Source organism: Falco naumanni, chromosome 19 (genome assembly GCF_017639655.2).
Source record: "Falco naumanni isolate bFalNau1 chromosome 19, bFalNau1.pat, whole genome shotgun sequence".
NCBI lineage: Eukaryota > Metazoa > Chordata > Aves > Falconiformes > Falconidae > Falco > Falco naumanni.
Window position 1 is genome coordinate 4,033,574 of NC_054072.1, and position 19,521 is coordinate 4,053,094.

A 19,521-nucleotide genomic window follows, 5' to 3' on the forward strand; every position below is an offset into this window, starting at 1 on the left:
AACTGTCTCAGAGACGATTACTTAAAGCAGCGGAGAAGGAAGGCTGGGTGGGGACAGCGCGAGGGCCAGGGGGCTGCCTGTAATCCCCCTAAAGCCGCTTAGGGAGCATGGTTCCTCCAAGGATACAGCCCCGGGAGGCTGCTGGGGCAGGCTGCCCGCCCTGGGTACCGGGGGCTGGGATGCTGAGCTGGGGTGTGGGGGCTCCCCCAGGAGCCCCTTGGCCCCAGGGCTGGCTGGGGTGTGCTGCGAGTGAGATGGCAGCGTTGGAGCCTGAGCATCACCCCTGCCCCGGGGTGGGGGGTCGGTGGGCACTGCTGTGTTTCCCAGCTTGGGGAAACTGAGGCACGAGCACCAGAGAGTTCTAAGATAGAGCTGGGAAGGGAACCAGGAGTCCTGGTGCCCTTCCACTGTTTCAGCAAGTGTCTCGTGTATTCCCGGGGGGGGACACACACACACACACAGAAACTCGAGGAGGGGACAAAAGCTGCCCGGGGTGGTGCAGCCTGTCCCCTGGGGGCCGAGGCAGCTCCCTCGGGTGCCAGCGCTGATCCCAGCTGTGTCAGCTCGCGGTCCTGTGCCAGGCTGCAGTCAGCAAAGCCGTAATCTCCCTCGACTGGCAGTGCCCCAGCCCAGCAATTACGTGGCTGACCTGAGCTTGCCCGGCCACGATGCAAACCCCCTCTGGGGAGGGGGTGCCAGGCTGTGCTGGCAGCGGGGGGGGGGGGGGGGCTGAGCCCCTCCTGGCCCTGGGGCAGGGTCTGTCCCCACCGCAACGGGGTGAAGCACATCCCTGCGCTGCACGGGGGCTGCAGGAATTAGCTGGCTGGCTTGCGTCCCCGCTTACGTAGCCCAGAAATCCTCCCGTACCCTGGGGCCGCATCACCAGCAGCGTGGGCAGCAGGTCGTGGGAGGGGGTTCTGCCCCTCTGGTGAGACCCACCACCCCCCCTTGCAGCGCTGCGCCCAGCTCTGGGCTCCTCGGCACCGGGGAGGCACGGACCTACCGGAGTGGGTCCAGAGGAGGCCACAAAGATGGTCAGAGGGCTGGAGCAGCTCTCCTGGGAGGGCAGGCTTTCCATGGTTAAAGGGGGCTAAATGGTTAAAGAAAGATGGGGATGGACCGTTTAGCAGGGCCTGTGGTGACAGGGCAAGAGGAAATGGTTTTAAGCTAAAAAAGGGTAGGTTTAGACTAGATATAAAGAAGATTTTTTTTTTTTTTTTTTTTTTTTTTTGCATTGAGGGCGGTGAGACACGGGCGCAGGTTGCCCGTGGGGGTGGTCGATGCCCCATCCCTCGAAACGTTCCAGGTCAGGTTGGATGGGGCTCTGACAACCTGATGGAGTCCAAGATGTCCCAGCTCGCTGCGGGGCTATGGGACCAGGTGGCCTTTAAAGGTCCTTTCCCACCAAAACCATTCTGTGATTCCCCATTAGGCGTTAATGGGAGCGAGGGTCGGGCTGCTGCTCCTGCCAGCCCCCCCCCCCCCCCCCCCCCCCCCGTGCCTCCCAGCCCCCCGCTCCCCTCCCAGGGCTGCCCTGCATCCCAGAGAGCTGGCAGGGGGACCAGGTGACGCAGGGGTGTCCCCTCTCCCAGCGTGACAGGGATGCACAGGGGAAGAACGATACCAAACCCCAGCAGCTGGTGGCCCTGGGACGGGCACTGCCTATTCCGGGAGGGCAGCGGTCCGGAGATGGCATAAGCCGGTGCCTTGGCACTGCCAAAGGTCAGTGCTCGGGGGCTGCCGCGGCCTGGCCGTGGGGGGGTTGGCTCAGCATCCTCCCCGGGGACTGCTGGGTCGCAGGGCAGCAGGGGCTCTTAGTTGTTAATAGGATCTGCCGGCCAGACACCCCCCCCCCCCGGAACAGTGGGTTGCTTTGGGTGCCCTGCTGCACCCACCCCTCAGCATCCTCCTGCATCCCCCACCCCTCAGCATCCTCCTGCATCCCCCACCCCTCAGCATCCTCCTGCATCCCCCACCCCTCAGCATCCTCCTGCATCCCCCACCCCTCAGCATCCTCCTGCATCCCCCACCCCTCAGCATCCTCCTGCATCCCCCATGCTGCCGCCGGGTACTGGCTGAGCCCCCCCAACCCATGCTGGTGGCACCGACCCAGCCACGCTCCTGCACCCCACCCCACCCCCCTGCCCCTTTCCCAGCGCATTTTACCCCACTGCCACCAACCTGGGGGCTGCTACCCTTCTGGAGAGGTGGGGGGGATGCCGGTGCCATCCCTGGAGCTGCCCTTAGCCCCCCCAAGCTGGCTTTTTTCGGGGGGTCCTGGCAAAGCAGCCCATTCCCACAGGCTGGCCCCTCCTCAGTGAGGGGGTCTGGGTGTCCCCTGCCCCTGGTCCCCGCCGGGCTCCCCCCCTGTCCCCGGCCCCGCTGCCTGAGTCAGCTGTTCCAGGCAGGAGCCATGTGAGGCCGTGCACACATGGCTCCCCGCGCGGCACAGCGCTGTATTTTTAGCAGACGGTATCAAAAGCATAATTATGTCTGTTGTTTAAATGCAGCCTCTTTTCTGGCAGCCCCGGGAGCTTTCAGCTGCCGCCTGCCGCAGAGGGCAAGGAGGCGTGATGCGGAGCTGCAGGCAGCGTGCTGCCCGTGGGCAGGGGGCTCGGCTGGGCAGGGGCTGAAAGCCCCCCTCCCCATCACTGCCGGGCAGGTAAGACCTTCCTCCTCCCTTCTGGGACACACACACACACACACACACACACACAGAGAGCATCTTTCTTGTACCATTCTCCCCCCCCCCGCCCCCCACCACCACCATGTCCTCAAACACACACCTGCCCCCAGGCTGCCATCACCCCGCTGGTGAGGAAGAGGATGGGGAGTGGGAAGCGTGGTGGCAGGAGGGGCCGGGGAAGGGGCGTTCGAGGTGACGGGAGTGTGGGAGGACATGGCTGAAGGAATGCTGCATCTCACCCCCCCACACCCCCTCCCCTCCTCGCAGCCGCCTGTCCCCCCGGGGACCCGTCTGTCCCCAGCCAGCCCCGCTCACAGCCTGGCCCTGCCTGCGCTGGCACCGAGGACCATTCCGGCTCCGTATCCCAGGGCTGGAGCCGCGTCCCTGCCACAGCACCGGAGGCTTTTGCCTGGGAATTTTGGGGACCCCGCTCAGGAGAGTGGTACTGGGGACCCCCCAGCAGCATCACCGGGGGCACCAAGGGAAACTGAGGCACTGCCTTGGTCTGAGCAGCGAGCGGGCAGGGGGCTGCCCATCGTTGGTGAACTCCCTTCTCCCCACGCCAGGAGCCGTGCCACCCCATCGGCCTCTGCCAGCCTGCCCAGCACCATGGCCGGCTGGCGGCCGGGCACCCCGGGGCACGGGCAGAAGAGGGGCCCAGGCTGAGGGCAGGAGACCCCCGGCTGCTCCCCCAGGTAGGTGCTGGGGGTACCTGGGTGAGCGGGCAGCAGGCAGCTGCCTGCCCTGCCTCTCCGGCACGCAGGTGGCAGAGGGCTGCCCGTGTCCCTGGCTGCCGTCCTAAGCCTTTGGGCCCCGGGGTAGAGCTTTTAATTACATCAAGGTATTTGAAGCTGGTTGCTGGCGCTGGGCTGGGTAAACAGGAGTCCCAGGCGGGGTGGGGGGGTGCCAAGGGGGTGGCACAGGACGGGCACTGTGCCCCCGCGCTGGGGCTTGCCCGGGACAGCTTGTCCTGCCTGTCCTCCCCCGGGATGGGAATGAGGGATACTGGGAAAGGAACATCCAGCAGCGTCCAGCGCCGGGTCCTGCATCCCCCCTGAGCATCCCCCCCGTCGTGTGTGGGGCGGGCATGGGGGCCACCGGCAAAGGTGGGTTGGCTGCGGGCAGCTGCGACGTCCCTTGGTCCCTTCTGATGGGGACGAGCTGCTTTGCTGTCTCCATCTCCTCACTCCATCCCCGCCTTCACCTCGAGGGCACACAGCACCCAGATCCCGTCGGGCGAAGGGGGTGACCCATGCCGCCCTCCCCTCTGCGGGCTGCAGGAAGGGCAGGGGGTGTCCGGGTGCAGCCCCCAGCTTGGGGAAAGCGGCTCATCTCTCCCCAGCAGCGAAGCAAGCGGGATTAGCGATGCTTACTCACCTCCCCGGAGGGAAAGCGGGAGATTAGGGCCGGGAGCAGCGTCCGACCCTGCGGCGGCGAGGCCGTACCGGCGGGGCGGCTGCCCAGGCCACGTACCGGCAGCCAGGGCTGGAGGGGAGCGCAGGCTGCCAGAGCAGTTGGGCTGTGGCCCTAATTCCCAGAAAGCTGCTCGTGTGGGAGTGAGTGTCCTCCCGTGCCCTCCGCTCCGCCGCAGCCTCCAGACTCCTGAAGGTTTGACGTGGTTTTTTTTTTTTTCCTTGTTTTTTTTTTCCTTTTTTTTTTTTTTCCTTTTTTTTTTTTTTTTTTCACCGGGTGCAGATTAGCAAAAAGCTCTTGCGGCCATCGCGCCCGGTGCTGGGCAAGGGGGGGAACTGGGCTGCCTTCCTCTGCCTGCGTCCTCATCTTCCTCACCTGCGCCGCAGTGGAGGCAGGTAGGTGCGTGCAGGGCTCAGTGCCGGGACTGGGAGGAGGACTAAGGAGGAGGAGGAGGAGGAGGAGGAGGAAGGGCTGGGGCTCTGTGGATGCAGAGGAAGCTGGAGGGGGCTCTGGGCAAGCCGGAGAGTTCATTTTGCGTAAGAAAAAACCTGGATTTCAGGCTGTTTTCCCAGCCAGAGGGGTGGCTTGTGGGTCTGGGGGCTGTAGAGCCATCCCTCAGGGTGCCAGGACAGGTGACGTGGGCACTGGGACAGGGCTGGCAGGCGCCTCGGCTGCCAGAGCATCAGCGCTAAGAGGGGCTGTCGGGGTACCACTGAGCCTTTTGCACCGGGATCCCCCTCCTCAGTACTGGAGCATCCTGTGAGCCCCCTGCCCTGCACGGCCATGCATCCCCCCATGGTCCCAGGGGACGCTGTGGGGACAGTGTCCCTGCACCCCACGTCCTTGCAGCGTTGCTCCCCATCCTCCGGCACCCAGCGGGGCAGGGATGCCAAGGTTTCTAATTTGGGCGCTTCCGGCCTCCCGTGGTGTCTTTCTGGCCAGCGCTCGGCTCATGGGTGTTCGCGGTCCCTCTGCTCGCCCTTCGATTTAAGGGAAAAACCAGGGAGATTTGAGCTCTGTGGCCGGCTGTGCCGAGCCACCAAGGCAGAGCCCCCCCCCCCCCCATGGAGCAGGGGGGATTCTCCCAGCAAAGCCTGAGCTGGCACAACTCAAACCCAGCCCTGACCACCCCCCCGGATTGCTCTGGGACCCTCCACGGGTCGTGCCGGGACAGGCGGGGAGCGGAGGGACCCAGGTCGGAGCCGCTGTGCCGTGGGAGGCAGGCAGGGATCCCGCTCCTGGGGATGGGGTGGGACGATGGCCAAGCCCCAGAAGAGCCCCCGGGGGGCTTCACAAGGGCCTGAGGCTCCCCTGCACGGGAGGAGCAGCCCTGCCATGGCTGGGAGCTGAGGGCAGCTGGGACAGTGGAGCGTGGGGAGGGCACAGAGATGCTACCCCAGTGCAGGGTGGGAAATTCCCTCCAGCATCCCCCGGCTCGTGCTCTTTGCCCTGCCCCAGCAAGGGCTGCTCCTTGGGGCCTGGCAGCAGCAGGGCGGTGTGTCCATCCCCCTCCCCACCTGACCCCCCTCCTCGGTTGCTCCATCAGCACCACCACAACGGTCCCCATGGCTGTGGGCACCTGCCGACCCACCCGGCCGTGCCAGGATGCTGCAGACCCTTCCCCAGGGTTCCCCCCAGATGCCTGCTCCCCCCCTAGCCCTGCCGGAGCCATCATCCCTGGGGAGCGGAGGGAGGGAACGGGAAGAGAGTTTGTCTTTCAGCGCCTTCTCATCGAGCGAAGGCGCGGGCTCACCCACGCCCCAAGCCCTGTCTGGGTCCCCTCCCTGTTCCCTGGCACCCACTGGGTGCAGCGAGCAGCAGCCGGGCACCGTGTCCCCCCGAACCCTCCCCTCCACAGCGAGTGGGGCTCGGGGAGGGATCCCGCCATGGCTTCACCCACGCTGGGGGGGGGTGGGGGGGGGATGGAGACCAGCACAATGCCCACCAGCATTGCAAAGGGACCCCAGCACCCCAAGCCACGGCCATGCCCTGGCCAGCAAGGGTTAACCATGGCTCCTCGCTGCCAGCGGGGCCAGACCGCAAGGAAGCTGCTGAGCTGTAACGAAGGTCTGATGTTAATCACGCTGCTGGGCTCACGCAGGCCGTGGCCTGCCTTCACCCCATCGCCCCGCGCCCCCAGCCCCGCCAGCCTCCGGGTGCCGCGCCGTGCCGCGGTGCTGTGCCGTGGTGCTGTGCCGCGCCGGGGGAGGCTGTGCGGAGCGGCTGCGGTTTATGTAAGGCGTGCGAGCTGTGCGCAGGGTGTCCCTGGGACACACGTGCTCACACGTTACATAAACTCGCCCAGTGCTGCTGGCACCAGCCCCCATCCCTGTCCCTTACTGGGAACCCAGAAATGGGGTGCCCACCTGGGGGGACCCACCTGACCTGTTGCCTCGGGCACCCGACTGGAGCATCGCCCCCCCCCCCCCCCCCAGCATGGGCAATGGGGTGGTGGGAGGGGGTGTTTGTGCTCAGTGTTGTCGTGCTGTTGGGAGGTACTGGTGCTCGGGGGGGGGGTGGGGGGGTGATGGTGCAGTGAGCACCTGCAGGGTGATGGGTCCCAGCTCTCACCCGGTGGGCTGTGGGGCAGGGGTTTGAGTGGTCACAGGTGCCCCTCAGTGGGACGGTGGCAACAGGACGCGATCGCAGCGGTGCTCCGTGTTAGCCCCTCGGCACCCCTTGGGTCACATCCTGCCCTGCAGCCGGGAAGGGAGGTAGAGGAGCTCTGCCTTCATCCCAGGCAGCCGGAGGAGGGATGGCAGTGGAGGGACAAGGCTCGGCTGTGAGCCAGGGTGACCCTGGACTGTAGCATGGGCAAAGTGGCAGCGCGGGTTGAGGCCAGCTCCTTGCCATTTGGGCAAAACCAAAGGGGTTGTGAGCCCCCCGGACCCCCAGCCCATGGTCTGGCCGTGTGCTCCGTGCCAGGCATGCCACCTCCAGCCCTCCCAGCACCGGGACTGGGGCGCTTGGCCCATCCCAGTGTTTCTCCCATTCCAGTTTCGCCCGGAGCGGGCGGCCGGCGTCTTTCATTGGCGATGGGGCGGCTCGGCCGCGTTGCTGAACAAAGGGTGCTTTCTTCGCACGGGGCAAAGCACACCTGCCCGCCTTGGCACGGCCGCTGCTGCCTGCGCCGGTGCCCCCGGGGTTGGGTGGCACCACCGGCACCGTGCCGGTTCCCGGGCGTCAGCAGCCGCCAGCAGCCCTCCTGCCTGCCCAGTCGCTGCGGGAGCTGGCGGAGGCTGCACGCTCGTGGGGAGCAGAGCCACCACCGCCGCCTCGTCCTGCCATCGCTCGCCCCAAGATGCTCAAGGCTGCCTAGAGCCGGGGGAAGGTCCTGCTCGCCACCGCTGCTGCTCCCCTGGGTGCCCATCTCCCTGACCCCCCCGCACACCGGGAGCCCCCGCTCATAGGACTATAGGCAGGAGGAGCACGGAGCCCCCCAGGCCAATGGATCAAAAACTCCAGCTCCAGAATTCAGAGAAGAACGTCCCCAGGGCTGCCCGGGCGGCTTTCTGCCTCCTCCAGATCCCAGAGCCGGATCCCTTCAGCCTGTGGGTCTAGGTGCTCCCACCCACCCGGCTTTGCCTTTCTGGGACCTGGTGCCACCGGCAGAGACGCCCGCTTGTCCTCGCTGCCGCAGGGAGGGCAGCGGGGTCCCTGATGGACCCTCCAGGTAGCTGGCTGTGCTGTGGGATGGTGGGGATGCTCTCAGAGCGGCGGAACTGGCTTCTTGTGCTCTGGATGGGATGCAGGGCAGGGGACGATGCTGCCCTCGGGGGAGTGGGGGGTGACCCTGGGGATGGCACGTGGTGGGGCAGCCTCGAGGCACTGGGAGGGAGCTGTGCCGGGAGCATCTTCCCAGGGTGGGGATGGGAGAGCCCGGCTGGGTCCCATGGCCCAGAGGGACAGGGTGGGTGTCCCTGCTTAGGTAGGGTGCCCCGGGGTGCTGGAGCGCGGGAACGGGGGCTTTGACCTCCCCTGGGCAGGGGGTGTGATGGGGTCAGGTGACTCTGGGGACACAAGCTCCTGTCCCCGGCACGGCTGGCTGCCTGGCAGTCCGGGTGGCTCCGTCCTGCCCCACGGCAGGGCTGCAATTCTGCAGCGGTGGCTTGGAGCGGAGTGACCCCACGCTTGTCCCCCTCGTCCCCTCTGGCTGCGGGGCAGGGGACAGGGGCTGGGCAGGGGACAGGGGCTGGGCTTTCCTCTGCTGGGAAGGGATGTGATCTCTGGCTGCTGCAAGGACCGGCTTTGAACCCCGCATCTGCGTGTGGCCTGGGTCCCAGCGGATCTCCCCAGGCATTTCTACCAGGAGGGGCCTCTGGGAGCTGGGAGCTCCCCCCTCGCTGCAAGCCCTCCTGGGAAGCGCAGCCCAGCCCTGGCCAGAGGCAAATACCTGCGTGGGGCAAGGCCTCCCCACGCTGGGTGCCAGCGGCCGGGCATGTGGCCAGGCTGGGTGCGGAGGGACGGGTGGGCACGAGGTGCGTCCCGGCCGCCAGCCCTGCCAGGCTGGGTGCAGGAGGGCCAGGATGGGATGGGGACCCACGCTCCAGCCACGTGCCCTGCCGCGTCGTGCATCCTGCTGGATGCTGTGGGGTGTGGGAGCCCGGGATCCCCTCGCTGTGCCAGGGAACCTCCCACCTAGCAGGGGAAGATGGAGCTGGGGGGTTACAAGCAGCCCCTCCAGCACCAACACCACCATCTCCGTGCCTCAGTTTCCCCCTTATTGCAACCTGTGTACAGCTGCCCCGGCAGCATTCAGGGAGGGTTCAGTGCAGTGTGACATGCCCTGCTGATGCCCTGCTCCCTGCCTGTAGGGTCCGGCCAGCCCAGGACGGCGCTGAGCACCACATGAGCGGCGGAGCAGCATGGCCAGCGACACGAAGATGGGGGAGACCGCGCAGCGGTGGAGGAGAGCCCAGGACACGGCACAGGACACCCAGGGGATGGAGAGCAGCGGGATGGTCTTGCCCCGAAGCACGGCTGCTGAGCTGGGACTCCCGGGCTACCCAGAGCCTGGCAAGCTGAACTACGGAACGGAGAAGGGGTGTCCCTGGAGGGGCTCCGAGGGATGCTTGGGGCCAGGCCGGGAGCTGGCTGGTGGCCGGCTGGGCTGCCCCTACCCACTGGCCCCACCGTGCCTGCAGGATGCTTTGTGCCGCCCCAAGGATGGAGCCGAGCTCCCTCCACTGCTGCCCCCCAGGAACGGGCAGCCCAAGGCGGGCTGGGCTGAGCCCTGCAAGGAGCGCCCAGGACCACGGTGGGCTGAGGCCGTGCTGGCCCCCCTGGCCCTCTACAGCCACGCGTACCACCGCTACCCCCTGGCCTTCCCGGGCTTGGACACCCAGTGCCCCAGCACCACCGGCAAGCCCCGTGTCGCTGCAGGGGATGGGGCCGGTGACCCACTGTCCTTCCGCCACTGCCCGTTCCTCGTGGAGGCCAAGCACAGCCCTTTCCTCCTGTCCTCGCTGCTGCCCACTGGACCCCCAGCTGACCCCCCGTTTGGTGGCAGCGGGCCGGAGGGACCAGGGACAATGGGTGATGGGCGCTTCGCCGGCGTGGACTGGCGCCTGGGCTCCTACGCACCCACTTGGGCTCAGCCCCTCTACCTGGGGCTCCCACCAAGGTGCAAGGCAGCTCCAGCCCCCTTCGACGGCTGCTCCAGCTCAGGGAAGAAGGTAGGCAACTCCGGATGGCTGTGCCGGTGCCTGGCTCCGATGGTGGTACCGGAGTGGGGATCTCGGGGCTCGGCTCCCCGCTGCACCCCAGCTCCCCTGGGTGATGGGGAGCTCCAGCCTCGGCTGAACCCAGCTGGGAACGGTGGGTTGCGAAAGGTGATGCTGGCACCCACGCCCAGGGCAGGTCTGGGCTGTACCCAGTGCTGGCGACCCACAGCAGGATGCAGCCCCTCACTTGCTCCTGCAGCTTGGTGGGGGGTCCCAGCCTCCCCAAGGGATGGGGCAATGCGTCCCAGGAGGATGATGCTCTCCTCCCCGGCGCAGCCCCGTGGCGTGATGCAAGCCCCCGGGCTGAGTCACGGCAGCAGGAGCCGCGGCACGGAGGCGGCGGGAGGCAGAGCTGCCAGCCGTGGGTGCGCCCGTCGCACCCTGTGCCACTGCGGCTCCCCATTCCTTTCCCACGCGGGCAGGAGCAACACGGGCACCCCACGGGCTCGGCCATCTGGGGCTGGAAAGCACCGGGCAGCTGCCCAGCTCTGGAGGGTGGTGGGGGAAACTGAGGCAGGGCCAGGGGGTGCTCCCCATCACCGCCTCTCAGTGATGTGGGTGATGGAGGCAGAGGTGGAGACCCGCATCTGGGGGGACACCAGCCCTGACAGCTTCTGCTCCCCTCCAGGAGTTTTACCCGAAGAAAGAGCCCGGCTTCCACCCCCCGGCCAAGGACCAAGCGCCATCGCAGCCGCTGGGCAAGAGCCAGGCAGGGCAGGATGGAGACAGGGAGGGGGAGCTGGCAGTGCCGGAGCTACCGGGAGCCCCGTGGAGGGATGGCCGAGCTGGGGGCAGCTCGGTGGTACCCACTCCCCATGCCCACACGCCTCCCCCCAGCGCCAGCCACCCCCTCTTCCTCCTGCAGCCTGGCACGGCGAGGGGCTGCAGGGGCCCCTGGCTGGGCACAGGACCACACACCACCGATTTCCCCCTGGAGCCGGGGCCAGGCCGGCCCTCTGAGCCCAAAGACAAGCACCTGGCATACCAAAGCCACCAGCCCGGCTCACCGCTGGGACCGGGGGAGCCCGACCCATCGTCTCCACTCGTGGATGGGCACTACCCGCCAGCCCTTGCCAAGCCGGAGCCACCCCCGGCTTGCCTTTGCACCACATCGGGCTGCGAAGGGTGCCCGGGGGTGGGTTGTGAGGCTCTCGGCTCCTTCGAGCCCACCCTGGGCATCCCGGGGGGCCATTTTCCATGCCCACCCAGCAACCACACCAAGCTGAAGAAGACCTGGCTGACGCGGCACTCAGAGCAGTCGCTGCCACGCTGCAAGGCGCCCCGGCGGGACGGTGGCTCCGAGCCAGCCGGTGAGGGCAAGCGCTCGGCCAAGCGCCCGCACGGCACCGCCGACGGACCCCGCACTGCCAGCGAGGGTGCCAGGGCTGCCAAGAGGGGCACGAAGGCCACCGAGCACATGGCCATGGTGTGCCCGGGTGAGGGCACGGAGAGCAGAGGGGACCCGGAGGAGCGGAGGATGGAGCTGGGAGAGGGAGGTAAGGCAGTGGGGTTCACGGTGGGGCTGGGGTGGTGGCAGCACCCGATCCCTGGGGAAGTTTTGCATCCTGGTTCCTATGACATGAGCTGTGGACATGTGGGGGCTGGGAAATCTGCTCCACTCGGGTTTTTCCCAGCACAGTTGGGGCTGGCAGCAGCTCCCAGGGTGGGGACGTATAGAAATGCCCCTTTGGGACAGCGCAGCATCCGTGGGTGTGATGCCCAGGGGGTGGCAAGTGCTGATGCTGGGTCGGAGCCCTCCTCAGGGAGGTGCTGGCATCTCAGCCCTGACCTCTGCAGATCCCCAGCCCTACTTTCTAGCCCTACTTTCTGGCCCAGTTTCCAGCCCCCGCCGTGGTGTTCCAGTCCCTCCTGGCTGGTGTGTCCCCATGTGCCGTGTCCCAAAGCACCTCCTGTCTCCCCCAGACCCACCGAGCCATGCTGGCCCGGAGCCGTGGTGCCTGCAGAGTGTGCCCTGCACTGCCCTGCCTGAGAGCATCCCGCGGTGCTGTGCCTGCGCTGCCCGGGCCGTGGGGCACCCCGAAGGTGAGGAGGAGGAGGAGGAAGATTCCCCTGAGAGCACCTGCAGATTGCTGCACTTCCGCAGGTGAGCCTGGGGCTCCCGGAGAGCTCAGAGCCCTGCCCGGGGTGGGAGGCTCCTTGCAGCTCATGTCAGGATGCGGGGAGCATCTCCTTCCATCACCCTGCTTTGAGCATCCTCTCCTGTCACCCTGCTTCAGAGCATCCTCTCCCATCACCCCCCCTTTAGAGCATCCTCTCCTGTCACCCCATTTTAGAGCATCCTCTCCTGTCACCCTGCCTTGGAGCATCCTCTCCCATCACCCGACTTTTGAGCATCCTCTCCTGTCACCCCATTTTAGAGCATCCTCTCCTGTCACCCTGCTTTGGAGCATCCTCTCCCATCACCCTGCTTTTGAGCATCCTCTCCTGTCACCCTGCTTCAGAGCATCCTCTCCCATCACCCCCCCTTTAGAGCATCCTCTCCTGTCACCCCATTTTAGAGCATCCTCTCCTGTCACCCTGCCTTGGAGCATCCTCTCCCATCACCCGCCTTTTGAGCATCCTCTCCTGTCACCCCATTTTAGAGCATCCTCTCCTGTCACCCTGCTTTGGAGCATCCTCTCCCATCACCCTGCTTTTGAGCATCCTCTCCTGTCACCCCATTTTAGAGCATCCTCTCCTGTCACCCTGCTTTGGAGCATCCTCTCCCATCACTCGGCTTTTGAGCATCCTCTCCCATCATCCCACTTCGGAGCATCCCCTCCTGTTCCCTCCGCCCTGCAGGTTCGCCTTTGGGGATGGCGGGGAGCTGAGCGTTGATGGCTTCTTCACGCTGGGGGAGGCAGAGGGGGAGATGCTGCAGCTGGAGGCGGCCGGCCCTGAGCGAGGGAGCAGGAGCGCGGGGAGCAGCCTCTGCCTGGCCAAGTACCTGTTGGGGGTCCTGGGGGACCCCTTCTGCGAGGCCGTCCGCAGGGACAGGGACACGTGGCCAGGAGTCCCTGGCAGGCCTGAAGGTAAGCCAGGACCAGGGTGGGGGTGACACGGGGGGCAGCAGGGAGGCTGAGGGCTGTGTTTCACACAGGGGTGACAGCCTGGAGGCGGAGGGAAGGAGCCCCCCAGCTCTGTGACGCCTGCCAGCGAGGCTTCTTCAACTCCCACTGGAGCTGCACCAGATGTGGCTTCCAGCTGTGCCCCGACTGCCACCGCAGCAGGCGGGAGGCTGACAGCCACGGTACGGAGATGGGGGGAGGGGGCTTGCTAAGAGGGTGTCAGCTTGGATGGGGGCTTGGTAGGGACGAACGCATCCCTTTTTCTGACGCAGAGGATCTGGTGTGGCTGCCCGAGTGCATCCCCGGGCAAGACCACCCCCTGGCATCCCTCATCCCCACGCAGTTCATCCCCACCTGTGGTGAGTGTGTGTCCCCCCCCTGACCCCAAGACCCCCCCTCCTGCCTGCTGCCCGGGGCTGATCCGCCTGTCTCCATCTGTCCCCAGTCCTGACCCGGCTCTGGAAGCTGCTGCACGAGGTCCGGGTCAAGTTCAGCATCGAGTCGCACTGTCCCTGCAGGGAGGGGGCTGTGGAGCACAGCCTGGCAGAGCCCCTCGGGAGCAGGCAGGTATGGGGGATTTGTGCACTGCGGGGGGGGAAAGGGGTGCTGGTGTACCCCAACCCCTGCAACAGTGTGCTGGCGGGGGGGGTTGTGCATGATGCTAGGGAGGGGACCAGCCCTGGGGAGGGGGCACGTGGCTTCCCCCTGTCTGCCCACATGGACCGGGGTGTTTCAGGAGCTGCCGGGGGTCGCGGTGCCCATCCTCCCACCCAGCAGCGATGCCCAAGCCGACACCTCCCGGCCCATCAAAGAAGGTAGGGCCAGCTGTGGCCCCCCCGCTGCGGGGACAGCCCTGCTCCGGGGGGGTCAGGGATGCTGCACCGAATCCCCTATGGGATAACAGGTTGGGGGTGACAGGTGGAGGAGGATGCGGGCAGCCCTGACCCCTTTCTCCCCTCCAGCAGAGAGCCCCGAGGGGGGGCCACCATCACCGGGCCAACCCCCTCCCCGGGGGACCGTGCAGACCACCACCCTCTGTGACCTCCTCGCCTCCACCGCTGTCAAGCTGTGCCTGGGGCAGGATGGGGTGCGCATGGCCTTCGCCCCCGTCTCGCCTGCCTTGCCCAGCGTGAGTCCCAGGGTGGGCAGGGCACCCCTCCTCCATGCTGCCCCCCCCCCCCATTCAACCCTCAGCAGGGCTAGAGGGGGCAGGGTGGGCTGATGTGGCTCCCCCTTTGCATCCCCCCCCACCTCAGGACAACCGCTTGACCAGCATCCTGGACAGCATCATCGCCCGCGTGGTGGAGAGGAAGATTCAGGAGAGGCAGGCGGGGGGCGAGCTGAGCCCCCCCGGGCCCCCCGCCTCCCACTGCATCCTGGCACCCAGTGGGCTGCTCTGGCTGCACGACCCCAGCCACGCCAGCAACTACAAGCTCTTCCAGGAGCACTGGCGGCGGGGCCAGGTGAGCCCCCCCCCGGCCTCCCTAGGGATGTGTGGCGGCACCACAGAGCCCCTCCCCATGACCCGCAGCACCCCCCAGCACCCCCCGCCCTGCTGAGCCCCTGCTGCCCCCGGCAGCCCGTCCTTGTTTCAGGGCTGCAGAAGAGGCTGGAGGGGCGGCTGTGGGGACCTGAATCCTTCCGCCCAGCCCGGGGGGAGCAGGCGGTGGAGGCGGTGAACCTGCGGGTACCAGCGAGCCGTGTCAGGATGAGCAGCCAGGAGTTTTGGGATGGCTTCGCCGCCAGCGCAGGTAAGGGGGCAATGAGTTTGTGAGGTCCCAAGTGTTATTCTGGGGTGTAAGGCGGGGGGGGGAGTGAGCCAGGCTGTGCATCCCTCCCTGCTCAGGGTGTGCCCATCGGCATGATGCCCGCATCCCTGTGTGTGATGCCATGCTCCCTCCCGCAGCATCCCCGGAGCTGGAGCAGGGTGGCGGGCACTTGCTGAAGCTGGAGAGTGGCTTTGGGGACATGGAGCTGTGCCGGTAGGTGATGGCAGTGGCTTCACCAGGGTGGGTACCCCCCTCCCATGCAGCCTGGTGCCCCCTCCCCTTGCCAGCCGGGTGCCAGCCCCTGCAGCAGCAGGATGCATGCCGGTGTGGGATGCAGCGAGCAGGGCTGGGGGCGGTGGGGAGGCTCTGCCAGCACCATTAGCCGGTGCCACGGCATCAAGCACCATGCCTGTGCCACAGGGCTGCCAACCTGAGTGCCAGCCTGCCTCTGCCAGAGTACTGCGGGCCCGCTGGCCGCCTCAACCTGGCTACCTACCTGCGTGGCCAACGGGGCCGGCGCTGGCTGCGCCCGCGTGTCTGCGTGGCTTACGGTGAGTGCCTCCTGGCAGCACCCTGGTGCCCAGGACAGGGGGGTGAGCTGGGCTCCACGGTGATGCTCACCCCTCGATCACCACCCTGCCCCCACTTGCAGGCGTGCAGCCCCAGGACCGGACCATTGGGACCAAAAACCTGATGGTGGAGGCGGCCGACTCCATCAGCATCCTGGTGCACGCTGCAGCACGACTGCCGGCACGGCAGGGTAAAGTGGGAGCATGGGGGGGTCCCCTCATGCCAGCCCCCTGCCCCGGCTCTCCCTGAGCACCCCTCTGCCCGCAGACATGCTCCTGCAGGCTGATGCGGACGGAGTGGATGCGCTGCTGAAGGAGCGGCTCTGGGATGCTGGCAGCCGGCCTGGTGCCCTGTGGCACATCTTCCGTGCCGAGGATGCTGGCCGCATCCAGGATTTCTTGCAGAAGGTGGGTGCCATCACTCCCTGGCACACCCCCAGCCCCCCTGCCCCCAGGCCTCTGCCTTGGCTCACCCCCGGCCCCCAACAGACCCGTGAGGACCAAGGGCAGGAGGGGGCAACCACAGCAGAGCCCCCCGGCCGCTACTTGGACCTCTCGCTGCGGAGGCGGCTGCGTGAGGAGTGCGGGGTGAGCGGCTGGACCCTCCTCCAGTTCCTGGGGGATGCGGTGCTGGTCCCTGCCGGGGCTCCCCACCAGGTAGGCAGCTCTGCAACCCCCCCAGGCGCAGCTATTTGGGGTGCAGCTGTGCCAAAGCCCCCTGGGGAAACTGAGGCATGGCCGAGCCCCCGTCCCTGATGCCACCATGCCACCGGCAGGTGCAGACCCTCACCAGCATCATCAGCGTGGAGCAGAGGTTCCTCTCACCGGAGAACGCCACCCGCCTCCGGCACCACAGCACCGATCCCCCTGGGGCCGCACGCCAGCTCCGCGCCCAGGTGGGTGGGTGGGTGGTGGGCTGTGCGAGGGTCCCGGTGTGGGGTGAGCCGTGCTGACCCCTCCTCTTTGCACCCTTGCAGCTGGACGGCATGATTTTCTCCGCCGTGCGGGAGGCTGTGGGCGTCCTGCGAGGCTGCAAGTGAGGTGGCCACGACACGCTGGAAGGATGCTCCAGCAAAGCCAGCGCTGGTGGCCACGGCCACAAAGAGCCGGGCCCGGGCATCTCTCGCTTGGTGCTTTGCTCCGCCACCGCCCGGGGTGGCTCAGTGCGGGGCAGCTGGGGAATAAAGTGTCTGCAGCGTGCCGGGGCCGCCGGCACCACCAGCACCCACCTCAGCGTCTCTCTCCTGCTCAGCAGCAGCCCCTGCATCCTCATCCGCCAGCAGGGATGCTCCGGGGGCCTGGGGATGGGGTAGGGGGGCAGAGCTGGGGTCCAGCAGGGTGGCACGGGGCACTGCCAGCCCTTGGCAGCTGGCTGAGGCCACTGGTGAGGTGAGTTTGGCAGGGTCTCTGTGCTGGCAGCCTCATGGAGAACTGGAAAACATCTGACAGCACAGCTCGGTGCTGCCCAGGGGTTTGGGGTCCCTGGCTGCAGCTCCATCCTGCCACCAGCCCAAAGGTCTGTTCCAAGGATGGAAGCAGCCCCGTCCATGGAGCCCTGTGCTCCGAGCACCAGGTGCAATGGGATCGCTCTGCGCTCTGCCCAGGATTGCTGCCTGGAGCAACCCTGCACCCCGCTAAGGATAATGGGGGAAAATGGGGCACCCCCCTGTGCACAGTGCCCCACTGATGGTGAATGGGGCCTCGGTGCCAGCTGCACCGTGTGATGCACTGTGCAGAGCCACGTGCACTGTGGGAGATGGACCAGGCGCTGTGCAGCGCACGGCATGCACCGTGCAAGCAGCAGCATGCAACAGGCACCCTGCAGTTGGCACCGTGTGACGGCCACTGTGTAACTAGCACCGTGCAAGCAGCAGCATGCAATGGGTCCCATGCAATTAGCACCCTATGGTTGCCACCATGCAACAGACACGTTGTAACCAGCACCGTGCTATCAGCACCGTGCAGTTGGCACCGTGCAGCTAGCACTGTGCAATGGGCCTCGTAAACTGAGCGCCGTGCAGTTGGTGCTATGCAATGGAGGACCCCATGCAATTAGCACCATGCAGTTGATGCTAAGCAATGGACACCATGCAATTAGCACCGTGCAGTTGCTGCTATGCAAAGGGCCCCGTGCAACAGGCACCATGCAATTAGCACCGTGCAGTTGCTGCTACGCAAAGGGCCCCGTGCAACAGGCACCATGCAATTAGCACCGTGCAGTTGCTGCTACGCAAAGGGCCCCGTGCAACAGGTACCATGCAATTAGCACCGTGCAGTTGCTGCTACGCAAAGGGCCCCGTGCAACAGGCACCATGCAATTAGCACCGTGCAGTTGCTGCTAAGCAATGGGCACCATGCACTTAGCACACTGCAGCTGGCACCATGCAATGGGCCCCGTGCAACAGGCACCATGCAGTTAGCACCCTGCAGCTGGCACCATGCAATGGGCCCCATGCAATTAGCACTGTGTCATTAGCACCGTGCAGTTGGCCCCGTGCAATGGGCACTGTGTAACTACCACCGTGCAAGCAGCACCGTGCAGGAGGCGCCGCGCAGCTCCCGCGGCCCGCTCTGCGCGCACTGCGCACCCTGCGCCACGCACCGCCCCGCGCCCCTCGCGGCCCCTTTAAGGCCGAGCCCCGCTCCGCAGCCGCGTCGGCAAGTGGCGGCAGGACTAACCAATGGGATGCGAGCTGGCCCCGCGGGATGGCCAATAGGCGAAGAGCGCGGTGGGCGGGGGCGGTGCGGCGGAGCCCCGGGACGCGGTAAGTGCCCTGGCGCATGCGCGGGGGGAGGCGGGGGGCAGTGGGGGCTTGCGCCCCTCCTGCGCCCCTCCTGCGCCCCTGCTCTTCCCTCTGCTCGGCCCGAGCCCGCGCACCCTGCTAACCCCAAGCCTTCCCCTGCAGCCCCCCAGACCCTTCCCCATTGCCCCCTGCAAACCCCAGGCTTTCCCTTAGTGCACCCTGCGGACCCCCAAAGCCGTCCCCCCATTGCCCCCTGCGGACCCCCAAAGCACGTCCCCCATTGCCCCCTGCGGACCCCCAGAGCACGTCCCCCCATTGCCCCCTGCGGATCCCCAAAGCCGTCCCCCTATTGCCTCCTGCGGACCCCCAAAGCCGTCCCCCCATTGCCTCCTGCGGACCCCCAAAGCCGTCCCCCCATTGCCCCCTGCGGACCCCCAAAGCCGTCCCCCATTGCCCCCTGCAGCCCCCCAGACCCTTCCCCATTGCCCCCCGCAGACCCTGGCCCTAGCGCACCCCCCCTGCGTGCCAGCTCGCCCTTCTCCGCGGCTGCGCCCCTGGGTGCACCCCGCAGCCCCGCACCCCGCAGCCCCGCACCCCGCCTTGCACCCTGCAGCCCAGCTCGCCCCCCTGCCCCCCGCAGTCCCCCTCGCCTTTCCCCCTATGCACCCCATACTCCGACCAGCCCTTCCCCTATAGCGCCCTGCAGTCCAGCACCCCCTGGCCCCCCCAGCCTGCCGATTCCCCCCCTTGGGGCAGCCCACCCTGCACCCCGCAGCCCAGCCAGCCCTTCTACCCCACCCCGGGCATCCCCCAGTCCAGCAGGCCTTTTTCCCCCAGTATCCCCCAGTCCAGCCGACCCTTTCCCCCCAGCGCCCTCCAGTCCGGCCGACCCTTTCCCCCCAGTGCCCTCCAGTCCAGCAAACCCTTCACCTATTTCAGCTTCCCCTGCGTGCTGCAGTCGAGCCAGCCCTTCCTCTACCGCAGCCCACCCTGCATCCCCAAATCCAGCGAGCTCTTCCCCTACAGCCCCCTGTACGCCCTGCAGTCCAGCCAGCCCTTCCCCTACTGTGCCCCCCCATGCCTCCCCCAGTCCAGCAAGCCTTTCCCCTACCGCAGCCCCCCCCGCCTCCCCAAGCCTAGCGACCCCTTCCCTTACTATTTCCCATCCTACACGCTGCAGTCCAGCCAGCCCTTCCCCTCCTGTGCCCCCCTGGGTGTCCCCCAGTCCAGCAGACCCTTCCCTTACTGCACCCCTCCCTGCATCGCCAAGGCCACCGAGCTCTTCCCTTGCTACGTCCCCCCCCAGCCCAGCAGACCCTTCCCCTCCTACACCCCCCTCCACATCCCCCAGTCCAGCAAGCCCTTCTCCTCCAGCACCCCACAACTGCTGGGGGACCCCTTCCCGCATTGCACCTCCCCCTGCACCCCGCAATCGCCGGACCCCCTCCCTCACCGCCTCCTCCAGCCCAGCCAGCGCCGGGGCTCCCTGTCCCCCCGCCTGCATGTCTGGGGGGTGCCCTCCCCCCCCCAGAACCCCGCTACCCCCTGA

At 67.1% G+C, this 19,521-nt stretch overlaps 2 protein-coding genes across 5 annotated transcripts; both read left to right on the forward strand.

Annotated features, from left to right (window-relative positions):
• The first annotated feature begins 1,552 nt into the window (after window positions 1-1,552).
• Window positions 1,553-16,452, forward strand: HR (HR lysine demethylase and nuclear receptor corepressor). Of its 4 annotated transcripts, none has more exons than XM_040618115.1 (22): window positions 1,553-1,722; window positions 2,511-2,662; window positions 3,253-3,381; window positions 4,382-4,498; window positions 8,914-9,774; window positions 10,451-11,318; window positions 11,746-11,926; window positions 12,625-12,854; window positions 12,923-13,072; window positions 13,163-13,249; window positions 13,336-13,457; window positions 13,627-13,705; window positions 13,853-14,019; window positions 14,147-14,353; window positions 14,470-14,641; window positions 14,797-14,872; window positions 15,080-15,210; window positions 15,312-15,419; window positions 15,497-15,636; window positions 15,718-15,885; window positions 16,005-16,124; window positions 16,206-16,452. In XM_040618115.1, the coding sequence occupies exons 5-22, from the start codon at window positions 8,965-8,967 to the stop codon at window positions 16,266-16,268; spliced, it is 3,879 nt and encodes a 1,292-aa protein (XP_040474049.1). In that variant the 5' UTR covers window positions 1,553-1,722; window positions 2,511-2,662; window positions 3,253-3,381; window positions 4,382-4,498; window positions 8,914-8,964; the 3' UTR covers window positions 16,269-16,452. The 4 variants fall into 4 exon arrangements, with proteins under 4 accessions (XP_040474049.1, XP_040474048.1, XP_040474051.1 ...); XM_040618114.1 differs by having other exon boundaries at window positions 4,382-4,494; XM_040618117.1 differs by having other exon boundaries at window positions 4,382-4,494; window positions 13,856-14,019.
• A 1,482-nt stretch (window positions 16,453-17,934) lies between these two features.
• LOC121099435 (extensin-like) lies at window positions 17,935-19,521 on the forward strand. The gene is made up of 2 exons (XM_040618343.1): window positions 17,935-17,993; window positions 18,843-19,521. The coding sequence occupies exons 1-2, from the start codon at window positions 17,935-17,937 to the stop codon at window positions 19,519-19,521; spliced, it is 738 nt and encodes a 245-aa protein (XP_040474277.1).

What these genes read in the sequence shown, in the direction of transcription:
- HR (XM_040618115.1), top strand. Translation starts at nt 8,965, where the DNA reads ATGGCCAGCGACACGAAGATGGGGGAGACCGCGCAGCGGTGGAGGAGA. An exon ending in AGCCCCTCGGGAGCAGGCAG is followed by an intron (nt 13,458 to 13,626) that starts GTATGGGGGATT and finishes GGGGTGTTTCAG; the next exon opens with GAGCTGCCGGGGGTCGCGGT. An exon ending in CACGCCAGCTCCGCGCCCAG is followed by an intron (nt 16,125 to 16,205) that starts GTGGGTGGGTGG and finishes GCACCCTTGCAG; the next exon opens with CTGGACGGCATGATTTTCTC.
- LOC121099435 (XM_040618343.1), top strand. Translation starts at nt 17,935, where the DNA reads ATGGCCAATAGGCGAAGAGCGCGGTGGGCGGGGGCGGTGCGGCGGAGC. An exon ending in CGGCGGAGCCCCGGGACGCG is followed by an intron (nt 17,994 to 18,842) that starts GTAAGTGCCCTG and finishes CTTTCCCCCCAG; the next exon opens with CGCCCTCCAGTCCGGCCGAC.